Source organism: Hipposideros armiger, unplaced genomic scaffold, assembly GCF_001890085.2.
Source record: "Hipposideros armiger isolate ML-2016 unplaced genomic scaffold, ASM189008v1 scaffold_434, whole genome shotgun sequence".
Lineage (NCBI taxonomy): Eukaryota > Metazoa > Chordata > Mammalia > Chiroptera > Hipposideridae > Hipposideros > Hipposideros armiger.
In genome coordinates this window covers 134,692-155,202 of record NW_017731784.1, presented here as the reverse complement: position 1 = coordinate 155,202, position 20,511 = coordinate 134,692, and the positions used below count along the sequence as shown (strand labels likewise).

Sequence of the window (20,511 nt, the reverse complement as noted above, 5' to 3'; positions counted from 1 at the left end):
CCCCCCGCTGAGCTCTTAACGTCCCTTTCAGCTCACACATTCTGTGATTTTAAAATTGACACTTTCAGGTGGTGTCCATGTAAAAACTGTGATGAGGAGGAAAAAAAGTGAAGAGAAAATGAAGAGCTGGTTGCTTTATTTACCTTTCTTTCAATGACAGTAGAACTAACATTCACGAAACACTCTGTGTTGTCATATACAAAGTGCTCTGTATTTGTCAGCTCATTTAATTCTCTTAAGGCCATGATGGTAAGTAGGCATTATTCCAAGATTAATAATGCATCTGTTGAAATGAATTGTCTTACCTTAAACTAGGTATCTAGTAACTGCCAAGGTTTTAGGACCTGGTCAAAATCATAAATTATTTTCTTTTCTCTGTTAGCTTATTTAATTGATTCTCCACCACCCCCATCCCCCACAGTAAACAGTGACATGAAAGTTTCAAAATATCAAGAGAAGAGATCAGTTAAGAATTTTTTTCCACTTATCCACTTTATTGTCTACCTAAGATAATGCTAAGTCACACATGTTGCACACACTGGTTTCACTCGGTCCCAGTAAGATTTCTTCTGTTCTTGTTTTTTTTCCCCCTACTTTTTTGGGGATGGATGCCAGACACAGAAGGTTTTGTGTGCAGCCCACATCCCAATTCTTTGGGCACACCCAAATTATTACTTCAAAGGGACAGAAATAGCGGCAGAAATAGCCAATTACAATTCCAGTGCTTCACTCCAGGCATGCTCAGTGGGCCTAAGACCTATTCTAGTCTCCAAAACAACAGCAAAACAAGAGGAATGATAACTTCTGGACAATAAAACTCTCATAGGAATTTTGTAAACATTATATGTGCTATTTGAGATGCTGTAATTCATCTTCTCAGGGAAAGGGTACTCAGATATTACTGTGGCTTGTGGGATAGTCAAAGCTGTATAATTTCTTCTTTAAGAAAGAGAGGAGAAAATAATTATTTATATTTTTATGTTTTATATCTTCTTAAGCCAAGTAACTCCCCCTAAAACATGTATATATTTGCTTCTCAAAGAATTGATGGGCAAAGTAAATTGTTTTTATTTACATGAAATGCTCAGTTGATTTTCCATTGGGGGTGGACCCTCAAATGAGAAAAGGTTCCCCAAGTACAAATTTCACTGTACAGGTGACAGGGACTTTAAAGGTGCCTTCAGCACTGAAAAAGTGCTACACGTTCTATGTAGCTTGTTTCCTTGTGCAGATTTTGAAGTCTGATAGCTAGCATTTGACTTTTACCATCGCTGTGGCTCCACAGAACAAAAGGAAAAGTAAATGTCGACAACTGAAAAACTAAAATCAGTCAGATGAACTAATTAATTGCCTTTGGTTGGCTGTTTTGACAACAGGTGTAAGTCAAACTTTAATGTTTAACTGTTGTTATGCATTTATTAAAGGCTGTAATTCACTTACAATGTGGCATGTATGTGCCTTTTGTTAATATTGGCTTTCAATTTTTGCTATTCTGATTTCTTGCATTGTCACTAGCAGGGAATTGTCCTTTGCAGAGACTGAGACATGCTTCCCTTCAATTACAGCCATTGGCTGTTCGATTTTTAGGCTTAGCAATTATGTTTCTGCTCAGCAGGGCTTGAGGAAGAAGAAATCTTTTAATAGAAAATACCTTTGGACTAAATTTACACTATAAAGATTTATACTATGTAATTTATTCTATATAATTTAGCATATAAATTTTATGCTAGACAAATAACATATCTAAACATCTTAGTTAGACAAAAGTTTGGTGTGAAAGATGTCTTTAAATGTGGGGCCAATGAAGTAGATACAAAATGAACCATCTGGCTTAGTTACTCCTAAGAGATAAACTTGACCATGAGCTTCTTGGCAAGGTAAAGGTAGGCACTGATGATCTCAGGAAAAGCCACTCTTATTTTTGTTACAGCCTACAGTTATGCTTCTTTCACTGTCTTGTAATGCCAGATGTAGGTTTAATCAGTGTTTTCTAGAAATCTCTAAATCTGGCTTTGAATAGTTCTTTGTTTTCTGTTTCACAAATAGAGCTCTCCTAACAAAAAGCAGACTCAAAGTTTTTTTCCTAAGTTATATATTAGCCAGTTCTAGTCATAATCAACCTTTCTTGATGACTTACTTCAGTAAAATAATTTTTTTCAGAGGAGAAGGGCTTTTTGGAAGTGAAATATCTGAAATAAATAAACACACACATATTTATATTTCACTTTTATAAAAAGTCATTTTTAGCCTAGAAATGCCCTAGATTCATCCCTATAACTGTATTATCTCGGTTAGTTTTACAAAAGAGGACGACATCTCAGTATTGTTCTTTGGTGTTTCTATAGTTCTTTTCATTCAGAATGTTTTCAATGCAACCTTTTAATTAGCTTTGTTAGCTTTAATATTTACAGAACATCTACCGTGGCCTTTTCTCTGGCTATACCCAGAATATTTGTTAAATAGCCATGTGTAACACAAATGTAGCTGAGGAGACAATCTGTTCTCTTATCCTCCCTCATGGTTTGGAGAATTTCTTAATACAATTACCTGTCTCTGTAATAAGTGTATAATGAACCTGGTCATAGCTTTTCATTTTGCATTAATAATAATCCCATGCAAAATTTATTTTTATCATCATTGTGATGCAATTTGAATAAACTATTTAGTTGGTAAAATCTGGGCTCTTGTTTGGTAAAAATTTCACATGGATGGACATTTTTGTTATTTAGAGAGACTGTCTTTGTAGTCATAAAGCATGGGTTTCCACTGATTTTCAAATGCGTAGTTTAAATTGTAGAATTTAGAGACTCATAGGAAAACAGTGGCACAGTGTCAAAAGGGCAGGTGGGGGTGTGGACGTAGGCTCTCCACCGTCACTGTCAGTGTCTTTCATTTTCTGTTATGAATTCTTATCTAAAGAACAATCTATGAGATTGTAGATAAAGAGTCTCCTCACAATGTGACTTGGTTAATATCAAACTCCAAAGATGGTAGAGCAATATTCTGAATGCTAAATCATTCAAGGAAAATCCTCCCCTTCAGTTTCCATTGCGTTGTAGAAATGGTCTTTCCTGAATTCATGAAACACTGCCAGTGAGAGGGATGGTGAGGAAATGAACAGTGATGCTATTTTGGTTTAAATGGGCTTTCATGCTGCCTAATTTCCTTCCAGTGGATGGATCCAATCCCTTTTGAGTGAATTAGTCAGGTGATCCAATCAAAGAGCCGACCTTATTGGTTCTCCTCCCCAGATTGGCTGATGTCAAACCATAACAGTCTGCAAGATGTTCAACAGCCTCACTGGGAAAGAATACTTTCCCAGAGGGAGTTGGTACTTGATGATTCTGCTTTTGTTTGGTAGAATTCTAAAATTTATGGCAAAGTTGGAGTTATTTTCCTGTTGATAAGAAGACTCTGAAGTGGTAGAATTATATAAGAAAAACATTAATTTTGTTTCAGGAGACTCTTGCTCTAACATCTTTTTAACAGTCACTAATAGTTTCTAAATTTAAAATGCTCTGGTCTTATTTCACAGAAAATTTACAGAGAAGATTTTGAGAAGGAGATTAAAGGAAGGTCATCACTGGATTTAGACAAGACTCCAGAATTTTTACACGTAAAGTACATCACCAGCCTTCTGAAGGAGGTATGCTGCTGCTGTGTACCATTAAACATTGCACAAGAAAACTAAAAACTGCAGAAATAACCTTGGAGATACTTACTTAACAATTCTCTACTAACTCAGTGAGTTACAGATATAAATCTATTCCTCTTTCCCTCACTTTGACCTTTAGTAATAGAGTTTTTTATTTTCGTATTAGAACCAGCTTTTTCTGTAACTTTCCTGCAGCATTCTTAATGACATTTGACACCAGAAATGAGGTGCTCACGTGCAAAGGTCTGGATAAATGGTACATTATTTATAAGTGGTTTGTGTTCCAAGTAGGGGAAAAAATGATATATTTAGCATATAGAACACAGGAACTCATGTCCATTTTTTATTTTATTCTCAGCATGATTTTCCCCACAAATGTAGTGGTGCATTTGGCTCACAACTAGTGTATTAAAATTTTTTTTAATTTTTAATTTATTTTTATTTTTTATTGTTAGTTTCAGGTGTACAGAACAATGCAATAGTTACCCTTTTCACCCTCACAAAGTAACAACCCCCCTCCCCCCATGTATTGCCCTCCTGTATTAAATTTTTGAACATTAAGGTCCTCAAATCTAACAATTAACAATACCATGCTCATAGTTCATCCCTTTAAAATTTTTGTCTTTGGTTTTTTTTTTTTTCCTTTTAAATGACTGCAAAGTAATTAGGAGCTCTTCCAACTCTCTGTTTAAATAGATTCTCGTTACATTAAGGGAAAGTGTCAGAGAACTCCATTTCATCCTAAATTTTGAACTGAAAAAATTATTCCTGAAAGACATGTCTTAAACCAGTGAAATAAATGAATATAATTACCCACATAGACACACATCACCATGAATTTCTTAAAAAGCAAGTGCCAACTGGCCTTTACCATTGAATTGCTTTTATACGTTCAACATGATTCATTGTAATATATGTTGGGCTGAAGTAGGCACATAATTTATGGAAGAGTGCTCTTGCTACCTTATCTTTTCTCGCTTCTCATTCCTATAAAATATTTTGAAGTTGAAGGATAATCAAATGGCAACTTCCTGGTATTAATTGTCTTCCATTTAAAAAATATGCAGCATTTATGTGAATTTTTAAAGGGAGAATCTTTTTATCATTTACATACAAATGACAATGTGAGCTCTATTTTGAGGTCCATAAATGGTTAATACAATACCATTGCCTTTTTCTTTTACTCTTTCTTTTTGAGTGAATCTTTTTTTAGATTTTCAGCATGTATACCTCAAGATAGAAAAAAAGGCCCAGAGAGTATGATTAAAAATCTTTGAATTAAGTAATAGCGATGTCTAATTTTATTTTTTTATTTTTTATTTATTTTTTATTTTTATTTTTTTATTATTGTTAGTTTCAGGTGTACAGAACAATGCAGTAGTTACCCTTTTCACCCTCACAAAGTAACAACCCCCCTCCCCCCATCCACTGCCCTCCCACCCCCGATATCATGCTTATCTATTACAATTCCATTGAATCCGTTCCCGCACTCTACTCCATGTCCCGAGGTTATATGTATATATAATTATAGTTGACATACAGTATTATTCAACATCAGTTTCAGAAGCGATGTCTAATTTTAAAAAGGGGTTCTTAATGACTTAATGAAATGGTAACTTTTCTTTCTAAGTGTAAGCCTTTAGCTTTAAATTGTCTTTCCATTTTTTACTTTATTATATAGGTTTTTATATTTAGGTTGTCATTAGAGTGTTCAAAGTATCATTTTATACTGCATTTCGCTTGATTCCCCCTATTTCCCTTTAACATTGGTAGAACAAGTGTTTTTATTTTCCTTTTGCCCTTGTAGAAATCAAGGCTCAGTTACTTCAAGTGCTCTTGAATGTCACATGACCATATAATTGGAAGAACTCTGACTTTCCTTCAGGTCATTTGATACACGAGATCTTTCCAAAATTACTTGCAGGTCATTACAATGTCTTATAGGATATTACTTAAGCGGAGGACCGGCTAATTTAATTATACTGGCCAAAGAGAAAATAACATGAAATGAGCCCTAGAATTAACTGGAACATGATTTCTTATCATTAAAGGAAGTCTCATTTTTCATCTGGCAAGTTAGTCATAAATGCAACTTAGTTGAATTGGATTAAGAGATATTTATTGTTTTCAGAATGCAATTAGAAAGAAAACAAGAAATTCATTAACACAGGAAAAAAACCCAAGTTATATATGTTTTAAAGACATTTGGATCTACTTAAAATATAATATTAAAAATAGGTGAAATTCAAACTATGTATTATCAATCTGTAGGAAATTATTTGGCTCTATGAATCTTTGAATAAAATGGTAACTTTTAAAAATCTTGGTTACATCAATCCGTTTGATTTTGTAATTTTCCATTCTTTTTCAACTGTGTTTTTTTAGTGATTCATATTTTATAGACAGTTTTCAAAGAAATACTTCAAATAGTTAACAAGAAGCATGTATTCCTAAGATCTTTCTTACCATTTAAAAGGAATACATCTTTTTAAAATATGGCACTGATATGATATGAAAATATGTAGGAAGAAAGGATGAAAGGGAAAAAAAGACATAATATTGGAAGCCACTGTAAACATGATTAAAAGAGAAAATTTTCGGTAGGAAATAAAGAGCATGAATGCTCAGGAGTCTGGTTCATACCTTTCTAGAAATAGTTCCTCCTTTCTGTGGCCTCTAGAAAGTGTCTAAAACAGTATATAAGATCAAGAGCCTCCCAGTAAATTTCAAACTAATGTTTTTGTCTCATAGAAGGAATATAAAAAAGATTTGGAAAATGAAATAAAAGGGAAAGGAATGGAACTTAATCCAGACGTTCTTGATATTCAAAGAGCAAAACGAGCATCTGAAATGGCTAGTGAGGTGAGTATTTTAGGCCAACTATGGTGTTAAGGGTACGTACTCTCTAATAAAGGTTGTATCCTGTGTCTAAAAGCTTGTCCCCTTTTAGAGTATTCTTTAATCTTACATTAAAACTGTTAATTTTTTAGGTAGAGTTTAAATTTGAACTGACATTCTATCATGGGCAACCCGCTATCACCAGGCCTGGTACTTATTTAAAACTGAGAATGTACGAATTTTCAGCTGATTTCCTTATCTATAAATCTCTCTCAAAGATTATGTATATATTCCACATCTTTTATGTGTAAGATGATTATATGCAGCTATGTCCTAGTAGCCTTTCCCCAATCAATCGATTAAAGAAAGATGCTCACCACCTCCTTTCTATGTGGTGTGAGAATAATGATTATTTCCTCACATTAGAGAAAAATCTATATTATGAACCAAAATAGATTTATGCAATTTAATTTGATATTTTAAGCCAGGAAAAGGCAGAATAGGAAGTTTGTTCTTGTCTATTGCTAACAGCAGTTTAAAAGTTCACATGCTCACAACCCAACCGACTCTGCCAGTCCTTGCCTAGTCTGCTGAATGAGTTGAGTTAAACCTCTTTATAAAATGGAAGTGACCATTGCTCACTTTACATAAAATTTATAAGAAGGAGTGAAGTGCCTCTGAAGTGCTTTGAGTCCTTTATGTCATTATCTTGTCACATTATTATGTGCTATGTCATTATTTTGTTATCAGCTAATGGCACAGTGCTTTGAGGAGAATCTAGCTGAATTTAGCAGTGAAAAAATTCAATACTTTATACCAATATGTTAATAAACTGTGGTGATGATGATGATGACCCTACTAGTCATGTTGCAAATGATAGAAACCCAACTCAAGCTGGGGTAAGCCACAAAGGAAGTGTTTTGACTTATGACTAGAGAAGTACAAAGATCAAGTGTCCTTCAGGTTGGAATTCAAATGATGTCTCTCTCCTTTCATTTCTCAGTTTTGTTATCTTCTCTGTCTTCACTCTTGGGAGCTGTCTGTATTTGATGGCACCTCTTACTGTCAAGATAAGTCCTATCTGTGGCCAGTCACCCTGGTGGGAAGTGAACATCTGTTTTCTTATAGTTACAGTTCATATCCAGGAACGGAAGGTCATTGTGAATCATCTTCTGTCCTGTGCCCACACTTGACCCAATCACTGCTAGGGGTCAGGGGAGTGTAATGCGCTAATGACCTAGGATGGTTCTCATGGTCACCCATCTGTTTAGTTAACTTCCTAGGTAGTTTAACAATGTTTTAAATATGAAATATTTTCAATTGTTACGTGTTTTTAAAAAATGTACATCCGTCTTTGACCATATTCATGTTCATTAAATACATTTAAAAAACATTAACATTATTTTAGTGGAATTAAAAATACATGAGGGGAGTAGGGAAATCAATCCATCCAAAGTGTATGGATTGAGAGGGGCTAGTGGTAGTTCCTGAATAGAAAATTGTGGAACTTTTTGCCAAAAGAAGGAGAAATGGATGCAGGTCAGGCAAAAAACAATAGATGTCCACTATGATGTCTTCGGCTAATATTGTTATTAAGTATCCCTACATTATTAGGGATATTACATATCCCTTATATTGTTATTATATATCCTTACATTTGTAATATTTTTTTTCACAAATTCTTCTGTTACGGTGACATGTCCAGTCTACATTTAGAGGTGGATCTTGTCAGTAATACTGGGAAATATTGTTTTAAACTCTCAATGGCAGAGTCTAGGCAGATGCAGTTGAATGGTAAGATGGTGGCAGAAGCAGCAGTAAATCAGGTCTTACTGTACAGGTACAGGAGTAAAAGACCAGAAGAAGCTATCAATTATTGAGCGCCTACTGTGTGCAGGGGCACTAGGCTATATGCTGTCTCATCGACCTCACAGTGATCCTGCGTGAGGAATGATTATCCCCATTGTGCAGAGGAGTAAACCAGAAACGCTAAGAAACGTTCCCAGCATCACACAGCTAGCTATTAAGTGCTTTGTCCTTAGAGCCGGTTCTTCTTTCTACAACATCCACTCATTTAAAGCTGCCTCCCTATCTTCCAGACTCCTAAGACAATTGTCAGTGAGAATTCTCACCTGGCAATTGCCTTTTTGTAGTAAAAATCTCCACAGCTTTATATACCCTTCAGTGAGAATAGTGATTATAGTCCTAAGCAGTTCAGAAAATGTACTTCTAGGTGAGTACTCATAGTACAGAGTAAGCTGTGTTTTCTCCTTCTTCTTCTTCCTCTCCTTCTCATTCTCCTTCTTGTTACCCTTCCCTTTCTCCTCCCCCTCCCCCTTAATAAATATATTGAGCCATTTTTGGTATTATTGAATACGGTTATGTGTTTGTCCTCCAAGTGTCTGAATGTTGTAAAAATGTTGCTTTTTTACAGAAAGAATACAAGAAAGACCTGGAGTCAAAAATTAAAGGGAAAGGAATGCAAGTTGGCACTGACACCCTTGAAATACAACATGCCAAAAAAGCTTCAGAGATAGCTAGTGAGGTTAGTACAGCGGACCTTGAAACTCATATTTTGGAACTTAACCAATCATATTAACAACTTGATTAGTACATGGAATTTTCCAGAGCTTTCTGTGACTAGTTTAACAGTTTGGAATGGAAACTATTCCAAATCGTCATGCTTATTTGAAAATTTACAGTTTCTGCTTTGCTCATTTCCTTTAAATATATCAAAGAAAACTTGGGGAAAGGAATTTTAATAGAACACACACACACACACACACACACACACACACATACACATCTTATTCCATAATACAACAAATTTCACGTTAATTTTTGTAATGTGAAATTTTGTAATTTTGTTAATCTGGGTTACGATAAATGTTTTCATACTATTTTTCTTTAAGGATCATGTGCTATTTAATATATTCGTGTTTCTGACTTTCTGAACAGAACTTGAAAATCATGTATTAAGACTCCAACCTGACATTGATAGCCATTTCTGTGTGATCTGATTGCATGTTCTCAAAATATCCTCTGTTGACCTCATCACCGTGCCTGAAATTTCTAGAGTCAGCATTTCGGGTTGAGATATTATGACCATGTTCATTCATCTAACATCATTTCCTCTTTGTATCATACATGCAACAACAGGATGTTAATTTAGAAATTTTGGCTTAGATGCTATGATATCATAGTTATCAGAAAACAGAGTTGTCAGAGTCAGAACGTTATGTGTATTTTTCAAAGGAAATATCCCAGAATCGGTTCCATACTTCTTGAATTCCCTCTATAAGTTTAAGACTATAAAGGGGTCAGTGGAGCAGAAAGTATTTGGAAAGAGAAGACTTTGTAAGAAACACATGTAAGGAGAAATTTGGGGGTGCAGGTGAAGGGGTACGACTTCCTTACCTCGAGGCTGACTGAGGGGAGGTACAGTGGGACCACTCTGAGAGCTTTAACATGACATTTGCAGTTAGGAAGAGCTGGCTCAGGATTAACTCCCACCTGGATGCCTGCAGGGTGGAGGTAGCAGACTAACTGCCAAGGGAGTTACTGCTGTGTTGGGATCTGCCTACATCCCCAGGGTTAGGTACTGGCCAGGGGGATGGGATGGCCTTAAATAGTTCAGATAAAGAAACTGGGATGACAGAACTCTTGACCAATAGGGGTTCCATTTAGAAATGGTAGGGGAGGGGGATGGTACATGCTGAACAAGTGTTTAAAAAAACGTCCTTTCACCTGCCCCTAATTCTAAAGATAGCCATTGTTCTAAAATTGTTGTAGAGCCTCCCAGATCTATATTTATGTATATAGAGATAAACATACATTTGTGCACACACAGACTTAAAAAACTAAAATACCATGAACTTTGTTCTGTGCTTGCTTTCCTCACTATATATTACAGACCCTTTTCCATGTCACTTCATATAGTTCTATCTCATTCTTACAGAAAAATTAAGTGTTCTTAATTTGGATGTGAATATGCAACCATTTATCTTTTGATGCCTCATAGGCGTCACCCCATGTAAATGACATACACTATAACAGGGACTCAGCATCACATGCTCAAGCCACAACCCTTAGTTTTTCCTCAGATCGGCTTCCCTCTCCCACCCCCTTCTTAGCAAATGGCAGCAGTGAAATCTCAGATCTCACTCTGATTCCTCTTGTCAAAAGTTTAATTAACTCCACGTCCATAATGGTTTCCTAAATCCATCTCCTTCTCCCTTTCCTAGTCCAAGCTACCATCTCTATCACCTGGATCATTACAGTAGCTTCCTAACCAGAATTCTGCTTCTGTTATTGTCCTCTTAATAGCCAACCTCTGCCCAGCAGCCAGAGCAACCCTTGAAGAATTAAATTGTGTTACTCCCCTACCTTAAAGCTCCCGAGTGGTTTCCAGTCATGTCCAGCGCAAACGCCGGATTCCTTGCTCTGGCGCTCAGAGCCCCCATCCCGCTCATCTTCTTCCCTTGTTTATGGTGCTCCAGCCTCACAGGCTTCCAGTCTGCACCCCCCACAGGTTTTAGGGTCTCTGTACAGCTCTGCTGTCTCCCTGAAAACCCTTCCCCTAGTCTTTGCATGGTTGGTTCTTTCTTGCACTATTTCTTGTCATCCATGTTGTAGATTTAATAGTACTTTTTTATGGTGGTCTCCTGTGACTTCCGAGTAACTACTCAAATCAGTAACTATCAAATCGCTACTCATAATTCTCTAAAATTTTTGTTATTATGAGGAGAGGTGACATCCAGGGTTAGTTCAAGGTACTGAATTGGAGTATGGGGGTGGGGGTGGGGAATTTGAGGTGGGAGAAGAGTTTTCAAAATCATCTTCATGGGACTGAGAGTTGAAGCCAAAAGAAAGCATCCTTTTGCTGGAGAACAGAAAGTGGAAAGGACAGCAATATTATTTTGTATTTCACACTTTTACCTAAGAACAGGCTTCTGCGAAATATTACTTTTATGGAAAGTCCTGTCTTTCCTTAGTATGGTGACAGATTAATTTATTCAGTGATATACTGGTTTAGATTTCTCTGTGTACCTTGGGACTATATACTAGGAAAATGATGCAAACATAGTTATTGAGAACCTAATAAAAACAGGCTTACAGGAGTCAGCTGGACTATGGTTATGTGCAGCCCAAAACAACATTGGTGATACTATTATCTTTGTAATCCAAAGGTCTCATTAGCATATAATCATAATCGTGTCCCATTTTGCCCAAAACACAGGCTCTCAACTCCTTTTCAACTAGAGTTTGGGACTTTGCCATAGTACAAAGTTTATTTTTATAAGTAAAGTCAATGTGGTATATTATTACATGAATGATTCCCAAGTCAAACCTTCTAGTATCTATGGGCGTGGCCATGTGATTTTCTTTAGCCAATGAGACATTAGCAAACATGACTCAGGCAGAGGCTCTAAAAGGAAGTGTGCATTGGGGCTTGGCTCCTGAAACGTAGATGTTATCATGTTGTTTTAAGCCTTCCAAGTTTTGGGGTGTTTTAGTATATATCAACAATAACTGATACAACTGGTGTCCTCCGTAGTCTATTTATGGGCCTTCGAACGCTTTTCAATTTGAAAGTTCACATTGGAAAATTAAATGACGTACTTGCTACTGTGAGACTTGGGTGGCTGTCTATGATTAGTGCCTCAGTTCCTACATATATTTTCCTTCAAATGAAGTGTTTTGTTTTGGGGCCTTAACAGGCTTACTAAAATCTTGAAGCTTTTGACAGACATAGTAATAATTGAATGTTATTCTTTAGAAAGTTAAATATTATTATTACCAGAATTTTTATTCAAAAAAAGTGAAACTGAGAATCTAGGTCAGTGAAAAGAGGCAGATTTATGAGCAGAAACTAGGGGAAAATATATTTCTCTGAAAAGGAGATTTTTAGTTATAACTATTCTCTATATTTAGAACATCACCAATAAGCAAGACAACATTTACTTTAAAAGAGGTGATCTACAAATCTAGAGTATGTCAACACAATGAAATGTAATCAGATATTATCAGTAGTTTTTTTCTTTTAATAACCTTTTCATGGAAGAATAACATGCATCCAGAAAATTGTACAATTATAAGTGTACAGCTTACCGAATTTTATAATTCATGGTTGTAAAACGAGACAAGATTCTCTTTAAGACATTTGCATCTGTGTGATTTTGACATTTTGTAAGTAACAGATAATCCCACTCAAGCTGGTTCACAAAAGCAGATAATTTATTGCTCTTCTACCAAACTGCAGAGGAATCCTTCCCTGTGGCTTGTTCTAAGTAAGACTCAAAACAGTGAAGCTCATTTTCAGCTTCTATCTTTCAGTTCTTAGGCAGGCTTTCTTCTCCTGTTTGCAAAAAGGCATCTAATAGCTCCTGGGGCTGCTTCTCTCTCCATCCATTCCCAGAAGGAAAAGAAAATCTCTTGGTATCTTGTGTGATACAAAACCAAGATACAAAAGCATCTATTCCTGAGCCAATAACGAAGGGCCAGGGATGGGGTGTGATGATTGAATTAAGTCTATCAGTGCCCACAGACCTGGGCGGTCTCACCCAAACTAAGTGGTTTAGAATGGGGGAGCAGTGGGAAGTTGGGGAGCTGATGAAGGGAAAAGAGGGGCCGGAATCCAGGAAAGCAGTCAGCAATTATTCACTACAAAGTGAAAGTCGACAATTTTATAATCCCTTTTTATTGATATTCATCAACTGAGTTATATATTAACCTAACATTTATCAATTTTATCATATCGAAATATAAAAATTTCCTCTGGGCCAACTCTGTTTTCTTTCTTAATTCAAATTAGTAGGAAAAAAAAACCACTTGTAAATAAGTCATTCCAAGTCATGTTTCTACCACAAGTTAAAACTTTATAGTTTTATGGAAATAAAAGAATAAATAAATAAAATAAAGGTCCAGCTCAGCTCCAAAAGTCCTGATCCTGATGTTGAAATGACATCAAGGTTTTCAAATTACTTTAGAACCCTCATTGCATGTTTTCTTTTCTACAGAAAGACTATAAGAGAGACCTGGAGACTGAAATTAAAGGGAAGGGCATGCAGGTGGGCACAGACACTCTTGATATCCAGAGAGCTAAGAAAGCATCGGAAATGGCCAGCCAGGTAAGAAACGAATGACACACGAAGTTTAAAACAAACACATTGAATTGTATATAGAAAGCGTATCAATGGTATTTCCACATGTGTGGCTTTGAGATTCAAACACACAAATACCTACATTGCTATGGGAGGTTACGCAAAGCTCTGAAGATCATTTTCTGTTCTTTTAGAAAGAATATAAGAAAGACTTAGAAACTGAAATCAAAGGGAAAGGAATGCAAGTGAGCATGGACATTCCCGATATGCTTCGAGCCAAGAGGGCGTCTGAAATTTATAGCCAGGTTGGTAGAAAATGAAGATGCTCAGAAGGATGTATTCTGCTCCCCAGTCACCAGGTGTTTTGTGCATTTCTAGGATTGATACCTTTTTGAGTGCACTATACTCAACGTCAGTGCACTCCATTGAAAAAGAACCACTGGCCAAAGTTAATTAGCCTCGTTAGTGAAAGGGACAACTGCAGCTTCAATTCACCAGACATTATTCAATGTCAGGGTTCCCCTGCTGGGGCCCCCTGTTTGGAGTCCAAGGACATTTTGACCTTTTTTTTTTTCTCTTTAAATGCTATTGCACACTTGACTTTAATGTTCACACTACAAAAAACCAGATGACAAATGAATTGTGTTTTACCCATTTCATAGTGAATGTAATCATTAAAATAATCAGCTTCAACTAAGAGTGAATAAAACTGCACAAGGTATAAGGTGAAAGTGAATATTAACTAAAAATTAAGAATTAAGTTTTCTTGGTAAAATTTATTATGCCATATACCTGTCACATCCTCTTGAAAAACTGGATATGGGAGAAATTGTGACCACAAAAGAAAAATATTTAATAAAAGGAGAATTAAAATCTGATTTGGGCAAAAATAATAAAGGGGAATAAAAAAATGGTTATAGAATACTGACCAAGGAATTAAATTCGGTTAATGGGCTTAATGCTGAAATAACTTTTAACAAAATTTGACCACGTTTGTTAAAATTCTGGCTAAAACATAAGCGAAGAGTCTAAACAAATGCTGGTTCAAAATGTGAGTATCAAGAAAGCAGAGTCAAATATCAAAGGAGTTGTTTGCTTCTCACCCTTCTTAAATGACACAGCAATTGGGATGGTCCTAAAGTGCATGTTCATCTGTCTTCAGTGTGTGATAGTGGCACGTGAACTTGAAGTTGGCACTAACTTTATATATCAGCTGAACTAATATCCTAGATAAATACGTAAAACAGACAAATGGCGATTTGAGTCAGTGGAGAGAAGCTGCTGTCTCAAGAAGACTAATCTCATTCATTCGCTCAGCAAATACTTCCTGAGCACCTGCATACATGCAAAATTAGATATGATTTTGCCCTTGGGGAACTCCAGGCTAATCTAATAATCAAATACCCATGCAAATAGAGTATTACAAACCACGATATCTGCTACCAGGAAGTAAAGGATTCAAGAGTTAAGGCTTCCCGGAGGAAGTGATGCCTGAACTGTCAGAATTCCTGCTTCTTTAACTTAACAGTGTTGATATTTTTGAGTGTCACACAAAGATAACATCTGATTTTAAGGAATTTGAATTATTTTGGATACAGTGAAATTCTTAAGAAGATGTAATGAAGCTGTGGTGTATTTCAACACGAATCATAATTGCCTTTCCTAACAAGCAACAGTAAGCCATGATGGTTAGCATTACTGATTTTGGAATCAGAGTGCCTGGTTTTAAATCCTAGTTCTGACACTTCTTAGTTAATGACTCAGTTTCCCCATCTGTAAGAGGGAATAATGATAGTATCTGCTTGCAGGGTTAATTCAATCAGCTAATGTGTGTTCAATATTTAGAACAATACCTATTACATAGTAAGTATTATGTGAATGTTGGTACTAGTAGAAGGTATTGCCCAGGTTGTATCAGCTCATAGTAGTACATTTAGTAGACAGACCATTGTGATTTTTACCTCAACTACAAAAATTCTAGTACCTTTCTACTTCAGATAAAGATACATTTGATTAAGAGTAAGTAGAGCATAAATCCAGAAGCATGAAAAGAAGTAGGTATAGAGAGCCAGGTTACTTGCAGGAGCTATGGGGCAACTTTGAACAGGGGTGGGATTGAGCATGAAAGAGTAGATTCTATACATAGGAGTGGGTGGCATAGAGGTCAAGCACTCCTGAGGCCATGGATGGACTGAGGTGGGAACCATTGACTCAGTAGAGGTGAGGCTGCTCCCTAGACCATTGGCTTACTCTGCATATTCCTTTTATTTTTGCTGTCTCATCAACAACTGCTTTGAATCATAAGATATAACCTACAGCCATGTGATGTAGTATTGGGTTGTCTGAAAAGTCATGACATATTTTGTCTATGTTTTTCAAAGGCCATTTATTTATATAAAGAACAAAAGTCAATCAATGATCTATTGCCCGTTTCTTTTCGGTAATCTTTTGCCATCTTTCAGTGAGCTTTGTAATTCCTCGTTCACAGAAGGACCTGTTTTTATTTGTGAAAAACTGAACAAGGTGCTGAGTTACACCCTCATTTGAATTGAACGTTATACCACGCAAGGAGTTTTGAAGAGAGCGAAACAAGTGGAAGTCTGACGGAGCAGGGTCAGGCGAGTGTGGTGGGTGTGGCAACACATACCATCCAAGCTCCAGTAATTTTTGATGGGTGATCAAACTTGTGTGTGGTCTCGCGTTGTCACAGTGGAACACAACTCCTTTACAATTAACAAGCTCTGGACGTTTCTGGATGATGGATTTGTTCAAACTGTCCACATTCGAATTGATTGTTTGGTTCCTTGGTAGGAGCTCGAAAAACAATATCTTTATAATCCCACCACACTGAGAGCATAACCTTCCTCTGATGAATGTCTGCTTTCGATGTCGTTTGAGGCAAATCATCACATCAGGACCAAGACCATTTGTGCACCACATTGTTGTAAAGAATCCACTTCTCATCACCAGTTTTCAGTCACTTTAAAAAAGGATAGTTTTCCTCACGTTTAATGAGTATATTGCAGATGCTTATACGCGCCATCAAATGAACTTTGAGTTCATGCGGAACTCAAATATCGAGCTTGCTTACGTATCCCAGCTTCTTCAGGTGGTTGTGAATGCTTGAATGATGGAGGTTCAATGTTTCTGCAATCTCTCGTGTCATGTAACGTGGGTTTGACTAGATCAATGCCTTTATTTTGTCTTCATCAACGTTGGTGGGCCTCCCTGACCGAGGAGCTTCATTGAGATCAAAATCACCAGCACGGAATTTCGTGAACCATCGTTGGCACTGACATTCTTGTAGAGTATTGTCACCGTAAACTTTATGCAACTTTTCACAAGCTTGACATGCGTTCTTTATGGAAGTAAAACAGTAAAATATGGCAAAAATGCACAGTTTGGTCTTCCATCTTCAACTTGTAAAATCTCCAAAACTCAACCAAATTGCTTTTTTTTGAATGAAGCTCGAACTGTCAGCTGTCAAATGACATAGCAATAACATAGATGCGAATGACTCTAGTACTTCCAAAAATGAACTAGTGCCATTTGTTGCAAACATGCATCATGACTTTTCGACAACCCAATAGAATTTGAGGTAGTATCATTACCATTCTCTCTCTCTCTGTGTCTCTCACATGTGCACACGTGTGTGCATGCACACAGAGTTTCAGATTTATATTAACTGTTTATATTTCTAGAAAAAGTATAAAGGTGAAGCAGAGAAAATGCTTTCTAACTATTCTACTGTGGCAGATACTCCCGAAATTCAGAGAATTAAGGAAATTCAACAAAACATTAGTGCGGTAAGTAGCCATTATTTCTTTTTCAGGTGCCTCCTCGAAATTTTATTTTGTAAGGAGGGACTTTTCCCCTCATCATCTGATTTTTTGTTGCATTGCTTGAATTTCCTATCACATGTGTTATCTTTATTTCTTTAATAAGAATACCAGATGTTCTTATAAATTACAGTATAATTTATTGTGATTATTTTAGAATTACAAATTTAGATTTTCTTCTTTGGTACAAGCTACAGTTATTTTTAACTGAATTTTCAAATTTCACCCAGGAAAGAGGGCTTAATGTTCCACACAGATTTTACCTTTAGGATGCAAATAGCCATATCAAGTGATTTCTGTTCTAGTCATTGATTATTTGCACTGATAATATATCTAGGAATTTACTCATTTGTAACCGATTCCTAAACTTTCACATATTTTTTTGAGGACAGGAATTATATCAGTACTGTTAATTAAGAGATTGGGTCTATGTTTAATGGATATATGAACTTGAATTCTAAAATTATAAAAATTGACCACAGACCCAGTATGTTACTGTAGAAGTAGCTTATTTAGTAGTTAAGCAAATGTCTCATCAAAATGTAGATTCTGTTAAGTCTGAGGACTTCTGGGATGTTTTCTACTTTCTAACAAATTGGCAAACGTTAACCCTCAGATACATTGGGCAGGTACCTCTAGGTCTTCCTAGTCAGGCTGTGTTAAGAAATGGAGTCTAGTGGAAGATAGGGTCAGAGGAAAAGGTTGTCTTGGCCCTTATCTTCTGTGATTCCATTGCATTCCAGATTTCTACCTTTTGTAAGAAAGATCTCTTACGTTATACTCTCCCAACCCCGAGTAGGGCTTACTGGATTATCGCGTATTAAGAGAGGGAGTAGTTCTGTCCTCATGACTGTCTTATAATTATTGTATTTTTCCATAGAGCACTTTTGGTTTTTGTTTTGCTTCATGTTGGAAAGGGGTGGATGTTGGTGGAGGCAGAGAGATGTGGGAAGCTTAATGAATAAGTGGGAGATGAGGAAATCAGACTGAATTACGTTGAATTATCCTTCTAAAAGCAAACGTATATTCGATGAATGTTTTTCCTTCTTTACAAAACTGGCTGCGATTTTCTTTTATTCATCACTTTGTTAACATGCTATTTCATCAGATCTCAAAGTTCTAACTTTCAGAAGGAAATCTTAGCCTCGTTCCCCTTGAACCTAAAGCAGTATTTCATCTTGATATATCATAGTGCCTAAGAGATCACTTTAATAATACAGTCATGAGGTCTAGGATTAGATTTTATGTTTTTTTTAACAAAATTTTAACTGTGTTAAATTTTTAGAGAAATGGTAATTTCAGTACCTCTCCGCAACTTGAAAGAAAGGCATTTTATCCTGGAAAATAATTAAAGGCCCTAGAACATTTATTTGGTGCTAAAGAGAAGGTTTCAAAGGCCCCATTTGCCTTCCACTTCTTCCAGCTTCCAGCAAAAACAAAACAAAACAAAAACAACAACATACACTTTCACTGTAATTTATAAAGTAACTTACCCTCCAATTCCCTTTGAGCTAGGGGGAAGGGTAGAGGAGGTGCTTAATGTTACGAGTACAAACTTCTCCATTCAGTGCCTGACATTTATAATTGATAATTGCTATCCTTACCCAGTAGGTATTCTTCCATGTATATTTAGTATGTGCAGTTTCTTCTTGAGGAAGTCAAAGGGTTCTTTCCTTACATCCCTTTCTTAACTTTTCTGTTCGCCTTCACCCTTGGAGGCAGAGCCTTTCTTTAAGTAATCCAAGTAGAACTGGCTGATTCAACTCCTCTGTTAGGAAGTCTGGTAGTGACATGGCATCCTGGACTATTAGCGTGCCCTGCCATTTGTGGATAAAGAGTAGGAAAGGCAAGGGAATGCTGTAGTAAAACATGCCCTGCCATTTGTGGATAAAGAGTAGGAAAGGCAAGGGAATGCTGTAGTAAAACATGCTTCAGAATGAACTGATAAAACATCTACAGAATGCTAGTGCAATAAAATCTCTGTAGCATGAATGAAGCTATCTCCTGCAGAAAGCAGAAGGGGAGCCGTCTAACGATGAGGATTTAAAAATGTGTTCTGATCCACCATGGAAAGAGACTGTCGCAGGCAACACTCAGGTCGGGGAGAAACATGAGTTCGGCAGAGAAGTGTAAAATGTTTGTTTCCTTCCCTTTCAAATGATAACATTTGAAATGTACCCATCAATGTACTAGAGCATAATGTTATAAATGTTCTGTAGCGTGCAATTCTATTGCCTACAGTGAAATGACTGTGCCATTTTGATTAGTTTAGAGTCGTGTGGGAAACAAAAATGCTCATCTTTAATCATGTTTAACTTCTCACCCGAGGAAAATCACACAGAGTGGGACAGTATATCATTTCTTCTTCCAGCTTCCCGCTGCCTCCTCTGGCAAACAATAAATGCATAGTTCTGTATCTCTATGAGGCTGGGCCATCAACTCCTGCTTAGTATTCGAATAGAAAGTTGCCCTTTCAAGATTAGCTCAATCTGTCAAACCAAGATATGATTCTCTAACATTTAAAGATCTCGACATTTTCCACCTCCAAAGTACAAGCCTTTTAACTATTAGCTTTCTCTAAGAACTATTTTTGAATCTTATTTAGCGGTAGCCTGTCTCGGTGTACTCTCAATTTAACTCTTTTGGATCTGGACTCATAGCAGCATTATTACTCATATTAAATCCACAGCTACTAAGATGTAGATGATATCTGAGATATTTAGGAACCACTTTTTTTTGACTGTCCACATTGATTTCAGCTTTAATCATTTAAAACATGATCAAGTCATTTCTAAAATAGGTTTTGTCTAGATTTAAGTCTTCGTTAAATTTCAATGTGTGCCCCTTAAATCTAGCCTATATTTTTGTACATATAGATACATATGTGTGTCTTTTTTCTTGAATCCAATCTTCCAATCTTTGCTTCAATTTTAGACATTAAATCACCACCTGATGTGAAGGCATCACTAACTATTTCATAAGTTATACGTGGATTCTAAGGAACTGAATGGATGGGAGAAGTGGATGGAGATAGTCTCAGAGACACAGAGGAAGAACTGAGGGTTGTTAGTTGGGA

General features: G+C 36.4%; 1 protein-coding gene across 11 annotated transcripts in view; it reads left to right on the top strand.

Moving 5' to 3' along the window:
- Positions 1–20,511, top strand: part of NEBL (nebulette) — a 389,725-nt gene that overhangs the window by 325,980 nt on the left and 43,234 nt on the right. For 9 of the 11 annotated variants that reach the window (XM_019665135.1, XM_019665136.1, XM_019665133.1 and 6 more), the window contains 6 exons: positions 3,536–3,646; positions 6,407–6,517; positions 8,928–9,038; positions 13,513–13,623; positions 13,791–13,901; positions 17,298–17,402. The exons of 1 other annotated variant lie outside the window; for it this stretch is intronic. In XM_019665135.1, coding sequence (XP_019520680.1) covers positions 3,536–3,646; positions 6,407–6,517; positions 8,928–9,038; positions 13,513–13,623; positions 13,791–13,901; positions 17,298–17,402 — 660 coding nt within the window. The remainder of the gene's footprint in view (positions 1–3,535; positions 3,647–6,406; positions 6,518–8,927; positions 9,039–13,512; positions 13,624–13,790; positions 13,902–17,297; positions 17,403–20,511) is intronic. One more of the 11 variants, XM_019665134.1, reaches the window with a different exon arrangement.